This window comes from Rhincodon typus, chromosome 31, assembly GCF_021869965.1.
Source record: "Rhincodon typus isolate 14 chromosome 31, sRhiTyp1.1, whole genome shotgun sequence".
In the NCBI taxonomy this organism is placed as follows: domain Eukaryota; kingdom Metazoa; phylum Chordata; class Chondrichthyes; order Orectolobiformes; family Rhincodontidae; genus Rhincodon; species Rhincodon typus.
The window spans coordinates 15,754,948-15,774,082 of record NC_063362.1 but is presented as its reverse complement, the minus strand read 5'-3'; the positions used below and the strand labels follow the sequence as shown (position 1 = coordinate 15,774,082).

The 19,135-nt window shown below is 44.1% G+C and overlaps 1 protein-coding gene across 3 annotated transcripts in view; it reads left to right on the top strand.

Annotated features, from left to right (window-relative positions):
* thap3 (THAP domain containing, apoptosis associated protein 3) overlaps window positions 1-19,135 on the top strand; it is a 37,829-nt gene that overhangs the window by 1,727 nt on the left and 16,967 nt on the right. Inside the window, exons 2-4 of one of the 3 annotated variants that reach the window (XR_007265320.1) lie at window positions 4,649-4,841; window positions 5,687-5,767; window positions 15,185-17,355. Coding sequence is in view for 2 of the 3 variants with exons in the window: in XM_020530841.2 (XP_020386430.1) it covers window positions 4,649-4,841; window positions 5,687-5,767; window positions 15,185-15,505 (595 nt within the window). In the remaining variant the exon portion in view is untranslated. Of the gene's footprint in view, window positions 1-4,648; window positions 4,842-5,686; window positions 5,768-15,184; window positions 18,807-19,135 lie in introns of those variants that run through there. The other 2 variants (XM_020530841.2, XM_020530842.2) reach the window with 2 other exon arrangements.

The following is a 19,135-nucleotide window of genomic DNA, read 5'->3' as shown; positions in this document are numbered from 1 at the left end:
AGGGTCTAGGCCCGAAATGTCAGCCTTTCTGCTCCTGTGATGCTGCTCGGCCTGCTGTGTTCATCCAGCCCTGCACCTTGTTAATAATGTTATTATATTTTGGAAAATGTACTGCAGCTTTCTGCAGTCTGAGGGATTTGCGGATCTTCGAGCATGAATCACAAAACACTAGCATCCAAGTTGAGTGAGTAACAAGAAAGGCAAATGAAGAGGGGTGACTGGACCCCAAATGTTAACTCTGCTTTCTCTCCATAGATGGTGCCAGAACTGCTGGGTTTCTCCAGCAATTTCTGTTTTTGTTTTGAATTTCCAGCATCCACAGTTTTTTGTTTTATGTTAAGGCAATTGAACTGTTAGCCTTTTTACAAAAGAACTGGGGCATGAAAATAGTGAGGTCTTGTTAAAACTGCAAGGCAGTAGTCAGACCACACCTGCAATGCTTGAACAGTTCTGATTCCCTTATCATAGGAAACATGCACTGACATTGGAGGCGGTCCAGAGAAGGTTCACTGTGTAGATTCCAGGTATGAACGACAAATATCTCAGGAAGCCCACTGGAGTAGAACAGCATTTATTGTTGAACACCAAAATAGAGTCACACCTCGTGGCATATGTAAACTAATCCCAGTCTGGGACAGAATACAGCAAACCATTCCTGGGTCTTTTTTTTCGTCCCTGGGCCTGTTTTACACATTTTTAAAGAACCTGTTCAGCGATGTTCTTACACCATTTGAAGCAAGTGGGACTTGAACCCAAGCCTCCTAGTTCAGAGGTAGGGACATTACCACTGCACAACAACAGCACTCCTAGGGTCTGTTTTTTTCCCTTTATTATATCTGGAAGTGTTATCACACAACTGAGCGGCTTTCCCACCACCAAATCACTATAACTTTTTTTTGTAACCATTAACTGCCACCAGTAAATCACCTGTGTGGCCAATTAGAAACTTGCCTGCAAAGCCCATTATGGGCATTGCAGTGGGTCTGTTTTATATATTTTCCTAATCCATGTGCTCAGTGGTGTTATTACACATATCTAGGGAAGATAGGACTTGAACCTTGACCTGCTGGTTCAGAGGTAGGGACACTGACACTACACCATTAGAGCCCTGTCGTGGGTGGTCTGATTAATTTTTTTTTCTAATTATCCTGTTCAGAGATGTGCTACACACCTCTGGAGCAGGTGGGACTTGAACCCAGGTCTCCTGGTCCAGAGGTAGGGACACTACCACTGCACCACAAGAGAACCAGAGTTTTGTAGAGGGCTCAGGTGATGAGTTCTGGCTGGGCAGGCCATTCCCTTTTAACAAGGGAATTCATGCTCTTTGAGCTCCACGGGAAGGTTAATTAGTGATTTCCCATGGGTGGCATCCTCTGAGTCCAAAGGTTCCCCTTGCACCTGTGACAGTGCGGCGTCTTGTGTCGCTTTGCCCACGACACCATGCCTGTTGCTGTCTGGGTCTGATCGGGGGCGTACAATTAGGAGGTAAATTTCCCTCGTGAAGACGAACGAGCCACTGCAGGGGTCTCGTCCTCAGCGGCGTGACTATCGAAACAATCATCTGTATGGAGTGTTCCTGCTGAAGGTGGTGGACGTGGTGTCTTTTTTTTTCATGTGGTCTTCTGTCAGCTTTGACCATGTATATTACCAATCCCTTTATTTCTAAAAAGCCAATTCCTGGGATCCCTGGAGAGCCATCACCTAACTTCCTTCGGTGGACCATTTCTCCCCCCACCTGTAATTTTTGAGACCTAGGGAAAAGCTTTGATTCTGTTGTGCTCCTTGGAATTGAAACCAATAACACGTAAGGGCTCCCCAGTGCATGTGCCCAATCTAGTTTTGGTGTCTTGCAGGCTTAAAGGCAAGATGCCCCATTTGAGTTTCCTAAAGGTTTTCCCCTTTACATTAGGTACAGCGGCACCTGTGTCTATCTCCATGTCTAGGTGGTGGAAGTTTACCTGGAGTTTTATCTTAATTGGGGCCACACTGGGAGCAATTATGTAATTTAGCTGTTATCAGTTCTTCAAGCTCATGCTGATTTATTTGCAAATCCCTGTCTTGAGGTGGCTTTGTCCTTTGGCCTGTGTGGTCTACGTATTGCCTGTTTTGGTAACTTTGTCTGGAGTGAACACAAGTGCGATATGGAGGTTCTTGCTCCTCACTGTATTGTGGAGAAACCCCCCATTCAGTTCTGGAACTTTGTGGCTTCTGAGTCCAATCGCACTTCCTTGGCAACAAATGAGAGCTGCAAGTTTTGTTCACTGGGGTCTATGCTGTCTGATATGGGGTTGCCCAAGGTTGAGGACAGTACCATCTATGGACACCTGAAACTCCTGAGCCCCTTTTTTACTGTGTTTTCACAGGAAAGGGCCTGTTCTGTGGCTTTCTTGAAATCCAGATCTGGTTTGATCAGTATCTTCCTTTGGGTCACAATATTATTAATTGCACAAACTAAGCAATCCTTTAACATTCTTGAAGTGCTGACCTCTACTCAGTGTTCCACTGATTTCTGCAGTCTTGTCAAAAATTCAGTAACTGGTTCCCCAGGAAGTCTATTTGCTGCGTTAAATCTGTAACACTGAACTATTACAGATGGTTTGGGGTCATAGTGGTCCCCTACTATATTTATTAGTTCATCAAAAGATTTTGACCTGGGAACTGCCGGGAAGGTAAAACTCTATGATGCGGAAAGTCAGGGTCCCACAAGAACTGCGGAGAATGAAAGTATAATTTTTTTCAATGTGCTGGGCCAATCCTCCACAGCTATATCATAAGATTCCAGTCTCCCAAACAATGGCATTTTCAGTACTTTCCCGTCACAGCCTTACCGCATTTGATGAAAGGCAAGGCTGTCCGAAACTTTACTGTCATCATCGAAGAAATATCTCCGGAAGCCCAACTGGAATAGAGCCACTACTCATGGCATAGATAGACTAGTCCCAGCCTGGGACAGACAGTTCTGCAAACCCATCCCTAGGGATACTCGTAATCAACCAGCTCCACAGGAAGAATAGCTAGTGATTCCTCAAGGGCCTTCTAGGGGTTTCACAGGAGGGATTTTCTTATGAGGAGATGTTGAGGAAGTTGGGCTCATACTCATTGAAGTTTAGAAGATTGAGAAAAAGACTTATTGAAACATATACGATTTTAGGGGTCTTGACGGGGTAATTGCAGAGAGATTTTCACCTTGTAGGAGGTTCTAGGACCAGAGGGCAAAATCTCGGAATTAGGGATCACCCATTTAAGGATTTAATTTTCTGTCTGAGGGTAGTGTATTTGTGGAATTCCTTGCCATGGAAGGCTATCGAGGCAGAGTGTTAAGTATTTTAAAGCAAAGATAGATTTTTGATCAGTAAGGGAATGCAACGTTATGAGAATGTGGCAGGAAAGTGACTTTGAAGGTTACCAGGTCAGCCATGATCTCATTGAAGGATGGAGCTGTCTAGATGGGCCAAATGGTCTATGTCTGCTCCAATGTCATATGGTCTGATTGTCTTAATTTGTATAAAGCCATTTGTAATAATATGGTGTAACTACTAAGACATCAGGAAGAAGTAATTCAATTGTCCTCAGCAAATTAGGCAATTTTGAACCAATAATATTAATAATCAAAGTGTATGGATATCCTGAATAAAGGCAAAATACAGGCATTTTAAAAAATAATTAGTCAACTAAGGTATGAAAATACTGGTATAAATCACTGTTGGCATTACAGAAAGAAGTAGCTCACAAGTCAAGGGTAAATTAGCCAGTGGTCCTGGATGTTAATAATCAGACATTGTACATACAATGAGTGAAATTGTCTTGTCTGATTGAATTTTATAACCAGTGCTATTATACTCTGGAATACATGCATCAAAAGGGGTTTGGAAGCAGGTTCGGTTGCAAGCTTGAAAATAAAGTTCAGTATACTTTAGATGATAGGAAACTTGCAAGGGTCAAGGGAGTGGAGTGTAACTAATTGGATAACCATTTCAAAATGCTGGAATAGCCATGGTGGACCCAATGGCCTCTTTTTGTGGTTTATGATTCAATGAATTAATGGACACAATTAACCTTATAACTACCAACAGATTGAGCAATTCACCTGTTACAGGTAGTTGATAGGGATCAGCATAATTAGTTTTGATCCTAACAATGTGCAGTCATTTTTGTACAAATAATTAATTAATTGTTTTAAAAAAGTGTAAAACACGTCAAAGACAATAGCCCACTTTCCAGAGGCCAGTCAGCTTGGATTGTAGAACATTAACGTTGAGGGTGAGCAGCTACCAGTGTAGTAAATTAACTTGTAAACAACTGAGAGTTGGTAGCAAATTATATGAATAATTTCCCCAGAAAATTATAAAATTAACATCTTATACTGTGGCTGTATAACATTCTGTTAATTTGGACAACTACAGCTCGTGACTTTGAAGTCGCAAAATGTCAAGGTCTTTTATAGGAGTGTGAAATAGAGACAGGGTTAGTGGATAAATTGGATTGATGGTTGAGGGGGCAGAAAAAGAATCTCGGGGATAATTAAGGGTACAAATGGTGGGAGGGAGAGAGTGATAATCCAGAATCCAGTTTGTGGCTGGAAGAAGGTAAAACCTGTTGTTTAATATTGTATTGTTTCTTTCCTTGATGATCTTTCCCTGTCACTTAGGTTTCCCTTCAGTAAGCCGGACTTACTAACGCAGTGGATGAACAATGTCGGAAGAGCAGAGTTCAAGCCTAACCAACATACAGTTATTTGCTCTGAGCATTTCAAACCAGAGTGTTTCAACACTTGGGGCAACCGAAAAAATCTGAAGCATAACGCTGTACCCACAGTCTTCAGCTACTCTGAGATTATGAAGGTACAGTACGGATGTTGTTCTGCCCTCTTGCACAGCTTCAATTTCATTTCTTCACCGTTAGTGGCCTGCTGCCCAGATTCATTCTGGAAATTTGTCTGCCTCTCCTCCCTTGACGCTTACCTCATAATTTGTCCTAATATCTCCTTACGTAACTCAGTCTCAAATTTTGTTTGATAATTTTCCCTTGAAGTACCTTGGGATGCTTTAGAACATCAAAGGCATTGTTACTTCAACAACAACTTGACTTGGTTGAGTTTGAATGGCACAGAGGAATAAACACTGGCTTTTTGCCTCTGGGTCCAGGTTTGTAAACTAAATCAATAGGGTGAAAGGTTTCTCTGGCTACAAGGGTCCTGAGGCGAACAAGGTTGGGCTTGCCAACCCAATCCCTGGAGGCCCATGATGAGACTGGTGGGATGGCTGGTGTGCAGATGTGCTCCAATGAGATTAGGCTTTAGCGGGAGCTGCACTGTAATAGCTATGTAGCCTCCAATGCCAAATCTTTTTTCTGACAATTCAAGTGAGAGATTTTCACATTCAAACACCTCTTTATTGTGGAATGGTTCCATCTTTCTTGGCTGTCACTCCTGATCACTTTCAGTGCCCTCAGTAGGTGCATTGCATGGGGATGGACATTGACTTGATTGGCCTGTGATGCTGATACAATTGAACAGCCTATCTAAAGTCACTATTGAGTGAAGAATGTGTGTTTTTGCAAAGGACCAGAGGATGAGTGCCCTTGGAATCCATACCTGAATCATGTTTTTTTGAATGAAGCTTTTTGTCTCTTCTGCCCTTCATTTTTAATGTCCTGTTCCAATGTTTGATTTTTTTTGTTATTTCAGCAAAGACATCGAGCAAGGAAGAAGTTGAAAACAGCCACAGATGTGTCAAAGCCAGAAGTAACAGAGGAGAAGATTGAGACGGTGCGTATATGATTTAGTTGCAACATTTCAACCTAGAGTGTTTTGACACTTGGAATCAAATACTTGACCAAGTGGGCAACGACAGCCAGATTTGACACAGATGGAGATGCTGTGGTAGCATTGTCACACCTTAGCCAAAAATCATGGAACTATGTCCCGCAACAAAAACTTTTTATAATCCAGGCTGAGACTCCAGAGAGCTCTGAGCTTGTGCTGTACTGTCAGAGGGGCTGACTCTTAAATGAGGTGCCTTCTCAGATGGATGTAAGAAGAATTCATGGTATTATTTCAAACACGATCGTGGGAATTCTCTCCAGTGTCCTGGCTAATATCTATTCCTAAAATGAGATTATTAAAATAAATCATCTGGTTATTATTGCACTGCTGTTTGTGAGAACTTGCTGCACTTCCCCCCCACTGCAGTTAGACTTAAATATTACTTTGACTGCAAAGCACTTTGGGAAGTCCAATGGATATGAAAGGGACTACAGAAATGCGAGTCTTGTTTTAACTCATGGGTGCCACCTCTTGAGATTCTTCACAAAGTGAAGCAGTTATCCCAACTGAGAGATAGCAAGAACTGCCGATGCTGGAGTCAGAGATAACACAGTGTGAACCTGGAGGAACACAGCAGGCCAGGCAGCATCAGAGGAGCAGGAAAGTTGACGTTTTGGGTCGGGACCATTTGTTCAGAAATTGGGGGAGGGGGAAGGGAGGTCCAAAATAAATAGAGAGAGGAGGGGTGGGGCTGGGGAAGGTAGGTGGGGTGAGTGCAGGTAGGAAGTGGTGGGGTTTGGTCAGTGAGATGGGAGGGGCAGATAGATAGGAGAGATGATGGACAGGTTGTGTCAGGTCAAGGAGGTGGGGATGAAAGGGAGTGTTGGTCATGGGATCAGGCCAGGGTTAGGAGATTTTGAAACTGGTAAAATCCACGTTTAGGCCATTGAGCTGTAGGCTCCTGAGGCGGAATGTGAGGTGCTGGTCCTCCAGTTTGTGGGTGGTGTCATTGTGACACTGGAGGAAGCCCAGGATGGACATGTCACCCAGGGAGTGGGAGGGGGAGTTGAAATGGTTTGTGACTGGAAGGTGTTGTCGTTTGTTGCAAACTGAGCGCAGGCACTCTACAGAGCAGTCTCCGAGCCTCCATTTGGTCTCACCAAAGTAGAAGAGGCCACATCGGAAGCATTGGATGCAGTAGACTACATTGATGGATGTGCAGGTGAACCTCTATGTGGTCTCATGCATCCGCTGCTCCCAATGTGCCCTCTCCCCACCCCCAGCCTCATCTCATGACCAACCCTCCCTCTCATCCCCACCTCCTTGACTAGACACAACCTGTCCATCTTCTCTCCCACCTATCCGCTCCTCCCACCTCACTGACCAATCATTCTTTGCATTGCCCTTTCCCCACAATTACATAGAATTACATCATATTTATTGCATAAAACCGAACATTTGGCCCAGCTGCTCCATGCCAGTATTAATGCAACACACGACTCTCCTCCAACCGTCTTTATCTCTCCAAATCAACATATGCTTCTGTTATTTTCTTCTTGGCTGAATTCCCCTTAAATTCATCTCTGCTATCCTGATTTTACTAGGCCTATAATATTTACCCTCAGCAGTCCACAGAATACGTTGCTGAGTTAAAGTGGGAATTCTTTCAAATTTTTAATTGCAAAAATATATTTTAAAAATTATCTACAAGTACATAGTCCTCAAGCCATTCTGTACAGTCTTTGTGGAGAATAAAATTAGACACAAACACAAATCCAAAGATGTGCAGATTAGGTGGATTGGCCATGCTAAATTGTCCTGTAGTAGCCAAAAATGTGCAGGCTAGGTGGATTAGCCGTGGTAAATGCAGGATGATGGACATAGGGTAGGGGGCTGGGATGCTGTTCAGAGAGTCAATGCAGATTGCCTCTTTCTGCACTGTGAGGAATTCTGTAAAAGACACGTTGGAATTCTACATCCTACAGAGCTACCGTGCAGTTGTAAAACCAAAGGCAGTTTTAACTTGTGCAGGAAAAATATTTACATACAGGGGTTCTGACAACTAAATGAACCTCTGACATACTTCAGCAAAAAGATAGTGGTCTTTTGCCACTGGATGGTGGTCTTTCCCCATTGTGCCTTGGCAGCAGCTGCATCAAGCCTTAGTGTGTCCCTCTGCGTGCAGTCCTGGGCCTTGAAATGTGCCTGTCAGCAACACTCAGTCGAGGTCAACTTTTTACACTGGAAGACCAACAACTCCGGGCAGACCAAAGAGTGTCTTTCACCAAGTTGATCGTCCTCCAGGCATAGTCAGTGTTTGTCACGGTGTGTGTCCTGCACAGAGCACAGAGTACAGAGTCCTGTGTCACAGAGCTGCTAGGGACAGACCTCAACAATTCTGTCAAATGTGCCTTTTGAATTCCTATTCCCTGAGAGATGGCCTAAGGTCTTCACCCTAACTTCATTTTCAATAACCAGAGAGACGCCTCTTATTTCATGTGGCTTGGCTGGATTTAGATGATGACACAAAAATTGGTGATGTTGTTAATAGCAAGAAGGATGTTCTCAGGCTACAGTCTGCTATTAATCAGCTGGTAAATTGGGCAGAGTAGTGGCAGATGGAATTTAATCCTGATAAGTGTGAGATAAATACTGGAAGGTCAAATAAGGGAAGGATATGCGCAACGTCTGGTAGGGTCTTGGGGAATACTGAGGAACAAAGGGACCTTGGTGTACCAGTCGCTAGATCCCTGAAGGTGTCAGCACAGGTAGACAGGGCAGTGAAGAAGACATATAGGATGGTTGCCTTCATTAGCTGTAGTGTAAACTTTAGGGGGAAGGAAGCCTTGTTACAACTTCATTATGCATTGGCTAGGCCGCAGATGGAATACTGTGTGTAATTCTGGTCGCCACACTATTGGAAGGACATGATTGCACTGGAGAAGGTGCAGAGTAGATTCATCAGGATGTAGCCTGGGATGGAAAGGCTCAGCTATGAGGAGTGACTAGATAGACTGGGTTTGTTTTCCCTGGAGCAGAGGAGGCTGAGGGGGGATCTGATTGAGGTGTACAAAATTGTGAGAGGCGTAGTCAGATTAGATTGTGAAAACCTCTTTCCCCATGGCAGAAGTGGAATAAATTTAAAATGAGGAGTAAATGCTTTAGAGGAGATGAAAGGAAGACTTTTTCATCCAGAGCATAGTAGATATATGGAACGTGTTGTCTTAGAGGATAGTATGGACAAGTACTCTTGCAGCATTTAAGAAGTTTCTGGATCAGTACTTAAAATCCTATGGAATAGTAGGCTATGGACCAAGTGCAGGGAAACGGGATTAACGTAGTTTGGTGTTTGTTGATCAGAATTGACATGGTGTGCCAAAGGATCTGTTTGAAGTCATTGATGTTTCTAGTTGCATGTTGTCCTGCAGCTTTCCTTAAACTTCAGTCATTGCTAAACATAGACTCTATCTCCTACGTCACTTAAGGGAGATTTGAAGGCCTTAAAAACCCGAAAGATAACAGAACATTATTTGGTAACTTAACGCCAAACTGTGGATGCGGGAATTCTGAAACCAGAAAAGAAAATGCTCTTGCAGCGTTGCGGAGAGTGAAACAAAGTAAAAGATGTCAGCCTGTGCTCTTTTCTCACAAAGTGTTATCATCATATTACTTATGTTTGCTCTTGGATGTAAGTGTACTTTAATGAGGTGCAAACTATGGGTGATCATAGTGGTTTTCCCCAAAACAAAGCATTTAATATACTACAAGTAGCAACTTTGAAAATGTTGTTGACGTGATTGGTTAATGCTAAGTGATTTCAATCCAACATAAGTGACTGTAAGTGTGTTTAAAGTGCTGGAGATTGTAGTGACTAATTACTAGTAACAAAGACATATGCCTTATCTTTGCCAAAATGGCCATCAGCACGTGCTGCAGACAGGGCGAGCATCATCACTTTACTGTGAAACAGCCTTCTTCTCCAGGATATGCTTGCCTATGTGGATATCTTGGACAGCCTATTTTTAAATAAAAGCTTCCACATCCAATGGCACAGACAGCTCACTATATTTCTCCAAGGTTTTATGGATATCCCTCGCTGATTTCTAAGCTTCACTTGCAAAATTCTACATTTTCTATCGAAATGCCAAGCAACACTCATGCCATCCAAGTTCCAGCCAATGACCCTCTCCACCACAAGAGAATCTTACCATCACCCTTTAACATTTAATGGTATCACTGAATCCCTTCTATCACCATCTGGGGTTTACCATTGACCACAGCCTAAAATGGGCTAGTCATACAAGTTTGTCTACAGCAGCAGATCAGAAGCTAGGAATTCTGCGGTGAGTAACTCACTTCCTGAATCCCCAAAGCCTGCCCACCATCTTCAAAGCTCAAGGCAGATGTGTGTTGAAACACAACCCATTCAAGAAACTTTTCATTATCCATGAGAAAGCAGCATACTGATTGGAACCACATCCACAAATATTCAGTCCTCTCCACCACTGACACTCAGCAGCAGCAGCAATATGTACCATCCTCAAGATGCACTGCAGAAGTTCACCAAAACTCTTAGATAGCAGCTTCCAAACCCACAATCCCTCCCATCTAGAAGGGCATTGATACTTATGAATACCACCACCTGCAAGTTCCACTGTAGAGCCACTCGCTTTCCTGAATTGGAAATAAATTTGGGGCGGCACAGCAGCACAGTGGTTAGCACTGCTGCCTCACAGTGCCAGGGACCCGGGTTCGATTCCACCCTCGGGCAACTGTCTGTGCGGAGTTTGCACATTCTCTCCGTGTCTGCGTGGGTTTCCTCCCACAGTCCAAAGATGTGCAGGTTAGGTGGATCGACCATGCTAAATTGCCCATAGTGTTCAGGGAGGGTAGATTAGGTGGGTTATAGGGGGATGGGTCTGGATGGGATGCTCTGGGGTTCGGCGTGGACTTGTTGGGTTGAAGGGCCTGTTTCCACACTGTAGGGATTCTACGATTCTATGAAATCACCGTTGTTTCAGGGTTGCTGTGTTGAAATTCTAGAACTTCCCAAAGGCATATTGGGCAATTCAAAAAGGCAGCTTGCCATCATTTTTGCAAAGGTAGCCAGGGATGGGCAATAAATGCTGGCCCAGCCAGTGACATTCACCCTCCCATGAGTGAATTTAAAAACACGTTTTTAACGATTGCTGAAGCAGGTGATCTTGACTCTGTCTTGGTCTAAAAACTGAGAGAACTGCGGATGCTGTAAATCAGGAACAAAAACAGAATTTGCTGGAAAAGCTCTGCAGGTCTGGCAGCATCTGTGAAGAAAAAAATCAGAGTTAACGTTTCGGGTCCAGTGACCCTTCCTCAGAACTGATGGTAGCTGGGAAAATGTTGGTTTATGTACAGAAGATAGGGAGGGGACTGGAGTAGGAAGTAAACAATAGGATAAAGGATAGAGCCCAAAGAGAGAGAAGAGAGTTGATGATAACAAGGTGTAGAGCTGGATGAACACAGCAGGCCCGGCAGCATCAGAGGAGCAGGAAAGCTGTCGTTTCAGGTCTGGAGCCTTCTTCTGAAGAAGCTCTACACCTTGTTATCTCAGACTCCATCATCAGCAGTTCCTACTATCTCTGAGAAGAGCAGTTGGACAGACAAAGGAGTTGATAACAATCTGGCTCGGAGAGTGAATAGCTGTTAATGGGGACTGTTATTGACTAACAATAGGCAGAGTGTAATGGCAGGCTATGTGATAACAAGACCTGGTGTATGGGGTAGCGGGGTAGGGCATAGGAGTGTTTAAGCCCTAAAATTATTGAACTCCTTATTGAGTCCAGAGGGCTGCAGGGTCGCCAAGCAGAAATTGAGGTGGTGTTCTTCCAGCTTGCGTTGAGCTTTGCTGGAACACTGCAGTAAGCCAGAGACAGATGTTGGCCAAGGAACAGGGCGGTGTGTTAAAGTGGCAGGCAACTGGAAGTTCAGGGTCCTTTTTGCAAGCAGAGCATAGATGTTCTGCAAAGTGGTCACTCAGTCCACGCTTTGTTTCCCTAATGTGGAGGAGACCACATTGTAAGCAGCAAATGCAGTAGACTAAATTCTGTGAGGTGCAGGTGAAGTGCTGCTTCACCTGGAAAGTATGTTTGGGCCCTTGGATACTGGGGAGGGAGGAAGTAAATGGACAGGTGTTATACCTTTGCCGGTTGCAGGGGAAGGTGCTGTGGGGGTGTTGGGGGTAAAGGAAGAGTGGACCATGGTGTCCCGGAGGGAATGGTCCCTGTGGAAGGCGGACAAGAGAGGGGAGGGGAATATGTGTCTGGTAGTGGCAGAAATGGCATCTGATGATCTTCTGGATGTGGATGCTGGTGGGATGGTAGTTAAGTACAAGGGGAACCCTATCGCTGTTCAGGAGGGAAGAGAGGGGGTGAGGGCGGAAGTGCGGGAAATGGGGAATCTTTGGTTGAGGAAGAAGGTGGACGTTTCGGAGGCTCCCTTGTCGAAGTTGGCCTGATCTGAACATATGTGACGGAGACAGAGGAACTGAGAGAATGGGATGGAGTCTTTACAGAAAGTAGGGTGTGAAGATGTATAGTCCAAGTAGCTGTGGGAGTCAGTGGGTTTATAGTAGAACAACAACAGAAGTTGCATGGAAAATCTCAGCAGGTCATAGAAATCATAGAATCCCTGCAGTGTGGAAACAGGCCATTTGGCCCAACAAGTCCACACCGCCCCTCCGAAGAGCATCCCAGCCAGATCCATTATCCCACCCCTGATTTCCCATGTCTAACCCCCCTAACCTAAACATCCCTGGGCACTGTGAGCAATTTAGAATGGCCAATCCACCTACCCTGCACATCTTTGGATTGTGGGAGGAAACCCATGCAGACACTGGGAGAATGTGCAAACTCCATACAGACAGTCACCCGAGGCTGGAATTGAACCCAGGGCCCTGGCGCTGTGAGGCAGCAGTGCTAACCACTGAGCCACCGTGCCGCCCATAACCCTGGGCTCGTCCGGGAGACGAACCTGGGACCTCTTGCATGCCAAAACTGCACAATACCCAAAGTGAGAATCCTACCCATAGACTGGCAGCATCTGTCAAGAAAAAATCAAAGTTAACATTTCGGCTCTGGTGACCCTTCTTCAGAACTCCAAATTGTCCACCTTCTTCCTCAACCTACAATTCCCCAGCACTGTTGTCGACAGGGCCCTCAACTGGGTATGACCCATTTCCTGCACTTCTGCCCTCACTCCCTGTCTTCCCTCCCACAACAGTGATAGGGATTCCCTTGTCCTTACCTACCATCCCACCAGCATCCACATCCAGAAGATCATCAGATGCCATTTCTGCCACCTCCAGCGAGATGCCACTACCAGACACATATTCCCCTCCCCTCCCTTGTCCACCTTCTGCAGGACACCCTCCGGGACACCCTGGTCCACTCTTCCTTCACCCCAACACCCCCACAGCACCTTCCCCTGCAACCAGCGAAGGTGCAACACCTGCCCATTTACCTCCTCCCTCCCCAGTATCCAAGGGCCCAAACATACCTTCCAGGTGAAGCAGCACTTCACCTGCGCTTCCCAGAATCTAGTCTGCTGCATTCTCTGATCACAATGTGGTCTCCTGTACACTGGGGAAACGAAGCGTAGACTGGGTGACCACTTTGCAGAACATCTACATTCTGCTCGCAAAAAAGACCCTGAGCTACCTGTTGCCTGCCACTTTAACACACCGCCCTGTTCCCCAGCCAAAATCTGTTTCAGGCTTGCTGCAGTGTTCCAGCGAACATCAACGAGAGCTGGAAGAACAACACCTCATTTTCTGCTTATGGACCCTGCAGCCCTCTGGACTCGAGTCCAATAATTTTAGGTCCCAAATCCTCCTATATCCTGCTCCCCTACCCCACACACCAGGTCTTATTATCACATATCCTGCCATTACACATTACCTATTGTTAGTCACTAACAGTTTCCATGAACAAATATTCACCCTCCTAGCCAGATTGTTGTCAACTCCTTTGTCAATCCAACTGTTCTTCTCTCTCTTCGAGCTCTATCCTTTATCTCATCATTTACTCCCTACCCCAGTCCCCTTCCTATTTTTTCCAAATAAACCAGTTTTCCAAGGTACCATCAATTCTGCGGAAGGGTCACTGGACCCGAAACATTAACTCTGATTTTTCCTCACACGCTGTCAGACCTGAAGAGCTTTTCCAGCAACTTCTGTTTTTGTCTTGGTCTAAACTGGAAAATAGGATTAGAATAATTAGGTATTTATTTTTGATTGATGCAGACTTGATGGGCTCAAGGGTCTTTTGCTGTGCTATAGATCTCTATGACTCAGTGCTAACTTTATTCCAGGAAGCTGCTATTCCACTGCCGAGCTGTTTGTGTGTGTTGTCACTGCACCACCTAGTGGTGGTATTTGTAATAAACACAGCCTTATCTGCGACCCTTAAAGTTCCACAGTCTCTATTCAGCTCAGGATAAGATCGTCTTATCTGGCAATGGAGGGTTTGCAACAAAGGTTTACCAGACTGACTCCTGGACTGGCAGGGCCGAAAATTGGTTAGGACTATATTCACTGGACTTTAGAAGGTTGAGGGGGGCCTCATAGAAATCTATAAAACTTGAAATGGTCTAGGCAGGGTCAACGTAGGAACGATGTTGCTGACGATCAAGAAGCCCAGAACCAGGGGTTGTAGTCTAAGAGCACAGGATGGGCCATTTAGGACTGAGATGAGGAGAAATTTCTTCACTCCAAGAATGGTGAGCCTGTGAAATTCTCTGCCACAGAAAATGAGGTAAAAACCTTGAATGTTTTCAAGAAGGAGTTAGCCTTCTTAGGGCTAAAGGGATCAATGGGTATGGGGAGAAAATGGAAACAGGATACTGAATTGGATGATCAGCCATGATCATATTGAATGGAAGTACAATTTCAAAGGCTGACTGACTACTCCTGCTCCTATTTTCTGTGGTTCTGTGAGAACAAAGACTTCTGGATACAATGTTGATACCACCTGAATCATAAAGAGGGTCATAAAGATTGTGGGGAAACTTTTTTTTTCCTTGAGGGTGTCGCTGGCTAGGCCAGCTTTATTGCCTGACTCAGTTATGAGTCAACCATGTTGCTGAGGGTGTGGAGTCACATGTAGGCCAGACCAGATAAGAATGGCAGTTTTCTTCCCTAAAGGACATTAGTGAACCAGAGGGGTTTTTCTGCAACAGATTCATGGTCATCATTAGACTCTTAATTCCAGATATTTATTGAATTCAAATTCCACCATCTGCCATGGCAGGATTCAAACCCAGGTCTCCAGATTGACAGTCCAGTAACAATACCACTAGGCCATTGCTTCCCTGATATGTCATATGTGTCTGATTCAATTATTGCATTTATTCTGTGAACTCATTCTCATTTTTCTGTTCCGTTAGGTGCCCGTGGCCACAACAAGCGGAGGGCAGGAGAACCTCCCGCAGGCAGTACCAAATAAAGTTGCTGCTTCTGAGGGTAGTGCTGACCATACCTACGCTGCCACCAACCTGGGCATGATGAAGAAGAGGTTGTTTTCTGCCCTGGAGAAAAATGAGAAGCTAAGGAAACGGCTGAAAGTGAAACAGGAGGAGATGAGAAGGATGATGAAGAAGTGGCAGGCAGTCAAAGACGAACTAGAGGATCTGAGAGCCAAAAGTCTGTTGACAGCCAGTGGACTGAACCTCGCAGGCATAGCCCAGCTACAGCGCTGTATGAATTAAATCACTGATTATTTGGAGGACAGTGAGGGGACAACTTGCAGACTCTCCATGTAGTCCACAAGGCAAAACTGATAGTGTCAACTTATTGACGGAAACAAATTGCAGCAAATTAAGTTTAAAAAGGGAAGTACATATAGTCACCATTGATCTACAATTGATGACAGGGATGTAAATCAAACTGGTCACACTACACCTTGTCTCTCCTCTCTATGGTTGTAATCTGCTGTGCTGTCCTCTTAATCCCAGGAAGGTTCTCAGCATCTGAGTTGAAAGAAATTTAGTCGTTGACTGTCACAGGCCATGGTGGGTCAGGGAAAGTCCCATGATGATAGACAGCTTGGGATCACAAGCCCTGACCTTTTTGGACTTCGTTTTGTGTCAGTAAGAAGCCTTGACATTCAAACTGTGCTGTGCTTGCGTACCTGAAGTCCAGTTTTACTTTCTTACATGTGAGATGCTTTGATGCTCAAAGTATGAATTCCTTTGCTAATCTTCTGTAATCATCTCCTGGTTTAAGACATGCTTCAAGCTCCTGTCCTGTTAATGTATTTCAGCAAATCACTTGGATACCAACCTCCAGCAGTGAGGATATCTGTACTTTGTACATCAATTCAGGTTACAGATCCCAGGCAGTTTAGTTGGGCCTGTGCTTTTATAACTGTTACCTACCGTACTGTTGCTAGTTTCAGTCATAGTGGAACACAGTTTAGATGCTTTTTAGTGACTTTCGGACTAAACCGTGTGAAGCATAACATCTCTCTACATCATCCATATAAATGCTGCTGATGGGTCAGTGAGTTACATACTGGTTCTTCTGTCTGTGGGACTTTGATTACAAATTCAAGCCAGACTAAGAGGATGAAAGAATCCTCTGCCTGCAGGTTCTTACGATTGCTGCAGCCTCCAGCCAGCCCACTTCAGAAGGGGGTCTACAGCATAAAACTACTCCTACTGAAGCCCTCGCTCATACTGAACTGATACATTTATTTTGAGAGGTCACAAGCATGGCAATTGCCTGAAACATATCACTCGGGCGCATCAGGGAATACTACCAGGAGCTTAATTCTGTACTTAGCCAGTGCACCAGGAGCTTGACTCTGCATATAACCTGCCACGTATCCAACCCGGCAATATTTCATGCCTACCCTGATATGGGATGCAAAAAAATGAAAAACTCTTTCATTTCCTGACACCAAACATCCCTTGCACCAATTATAAAGAAAGACACCTAAAATGGGAATTAACAAAGAAAACAGTTAAACTGAAGTGAATAAATGCAGTATCTGCCGCAACCCCATGCTGTGTGAAAACAGGTTGTGGGTTTGATTCTTATCTAGACTGATCTTGAGGTGGCAGTGAGGGGGTGCAACTATGGACCACTCTCCAGTGACTCCTGCTTGAAAATGGGTGACTGTCAGGATCAGCATGCTATTGCCACATGCTGGTCTTCACTGTTCGAGCAGAGGGATCACACTCACCTTGAGCTGACACCTTCAGGAAATGTAGGGAAAAGAATGGAAAACAAAATAAAACTGAACAAATACCATGAGAACTTTTGAGGCTGTTATTGTTGATCGCCTGGCATAGCCGAATTACATCGTTATTGTTTCAGCCTGAAGTTTGTCTTCCTAGTGGATATTTTTATTGACTTATTCATGGGATGTGGGCATTGCTGGCTCAGCCAGCATTTATTCTCCCTGTGAGTTAGAGGAAAGAGGTATGTTTAGGATCACTAGAAGTTCCACATTTCTCCCCCCACCCCCTAAACTCCTGTCATTGGTTACTCAACAGGTCGATTCTGATGCTGCCCCATATACCAGAAGCAGCTCCAATAGGAGACGTTAAGCTGGGTAGGTAGATAAGATTGTCGGCTTGTTTACAAGTATTTATCTAATTCTCTTTTAAATGTTAATATTGAATCAGTTTCCATCTCCCTTTCAGGCCATGTATCTGTATTTCAGTTCACAAAAATACTCCTCTTCTTTTACCCAGTGGAAACTGTTTCTCCTCATTTAACCTATTGAAATGCTTCATAATTTTCAGCCTTTAGCAAACATCTGCTCAACTTTTCTGCTTTGAGGAGAAAAATCGCAGCTTCCTCAGTCTTTCCATGTAATTGAAGACTCCACATCCAAGTAAATCGCCTACATCCTTTCCTAATGTACAGTCCAGTGTAATCTCTGACCTATCCACAGCTCACCATGTACAAACATACACGTTAGAAGCAGGAGTAGGCCACTCGGCCCTTTGAACCTGCTCTGCCAATCAATAAGATCACAGCCTGTCTGTGACCTCACTCTCTAATTTCCTGCCAACTTTTTGACCCCCTTATTAGGCAAGACTGTATCTCTGTCTTACAGCTGTCTGGGGAACAGAGTTAAAATTTATTTTTAAATTGTATCCACTAGTTCTAGTGTCTCCCTCATGGGGAAATACCTTTTCAGCACCCACTCTGTCCAGATGCCTCAGACTTTTCTGTTTCTATAAGATCTCTTCTTTTTCTTCTAAACGCCAGTCAATACAGGTCCACCCTACCCAACCTTTCCTTTATAAGAAAACTAATTGCCCAATCCCAGGTATCAGTTGAGTGAACTTTCTCTGAATTGTTTCTAATGCAGTGATTTCCTTTCTTAAAAATTAGACCAAAACTGTACATAATACAATGCATCATACAATGATAGCAAAACAACCCAACTTTTATATTTCATTCCCTTTCAATAAATGACAGCATTTAATTTGCCTTTGTATTCATTTGCCGTACCTACCAAGTAATGTTTTATGATTCATATATCAGGGCATGCAGATCCATCTGTAGCTCAGAGTCCTGCAGTCTGTCTCCATTTAAATTATATGCTGCTTTTCTTGCTGCCAAAGTGGATGATATTCTTAGATGTAGCACCAGTTCAATGTAAAAAAAAATGACATTAGGCTTGGGGAATGATCCCTTTCCAGAAAACCTGTGTGGTTGGTGTTTGCAGAGAGCATTATTAAGGTGAGCAATGAATTCACTCCATGGAAAGTGAAGACCAAAATCAGCAACAACAATAGAAATCAAAACCCACTCCTACTGACATCTACTGAAAGCTTTGCAAGGGGGTTAATTGGATAACTCAGCTCCCACATGCATGTTGGCTGAATGGTCTGCCCCATTTGCTTCAATGAGTTATTCACTGACAGACTTGTGATTAAATCTTCAACCACTGCAATCTGTATCTAGTCTTTGTGAATAATTCAATTCTGAATGAAGTTAGTTGTATTTTTCTGCTGACAAAGTGTGCCAGAGTAAATATGAATCAGTGAAATTATGTTTGAGGATTTTGTTCATTTTGGCTAGTTTCCACTGGAGGGCACTGCTATCTTGTTGCAATGTCAAGGTGAACAGCAGATGGTGCTCAATCATTATTTCCTTTAAAGTAGACTATCATTTCATGGAACATAGAACAGTATAGTGCAGGAAAAGGCACTTCGACCCACCATGTCTGCATCAGCCATGATGCCATTCTAAACTAGTGCATCCGTTTGCACACGGTTGTTATCCCCATTCCTTAATTTCTGTTTCTTTTGCCAATTATTTTAAACCTGTGCTCGCTTCTTGATCTTTTCATAAGCAGGAACAGTTTCTCATTATCT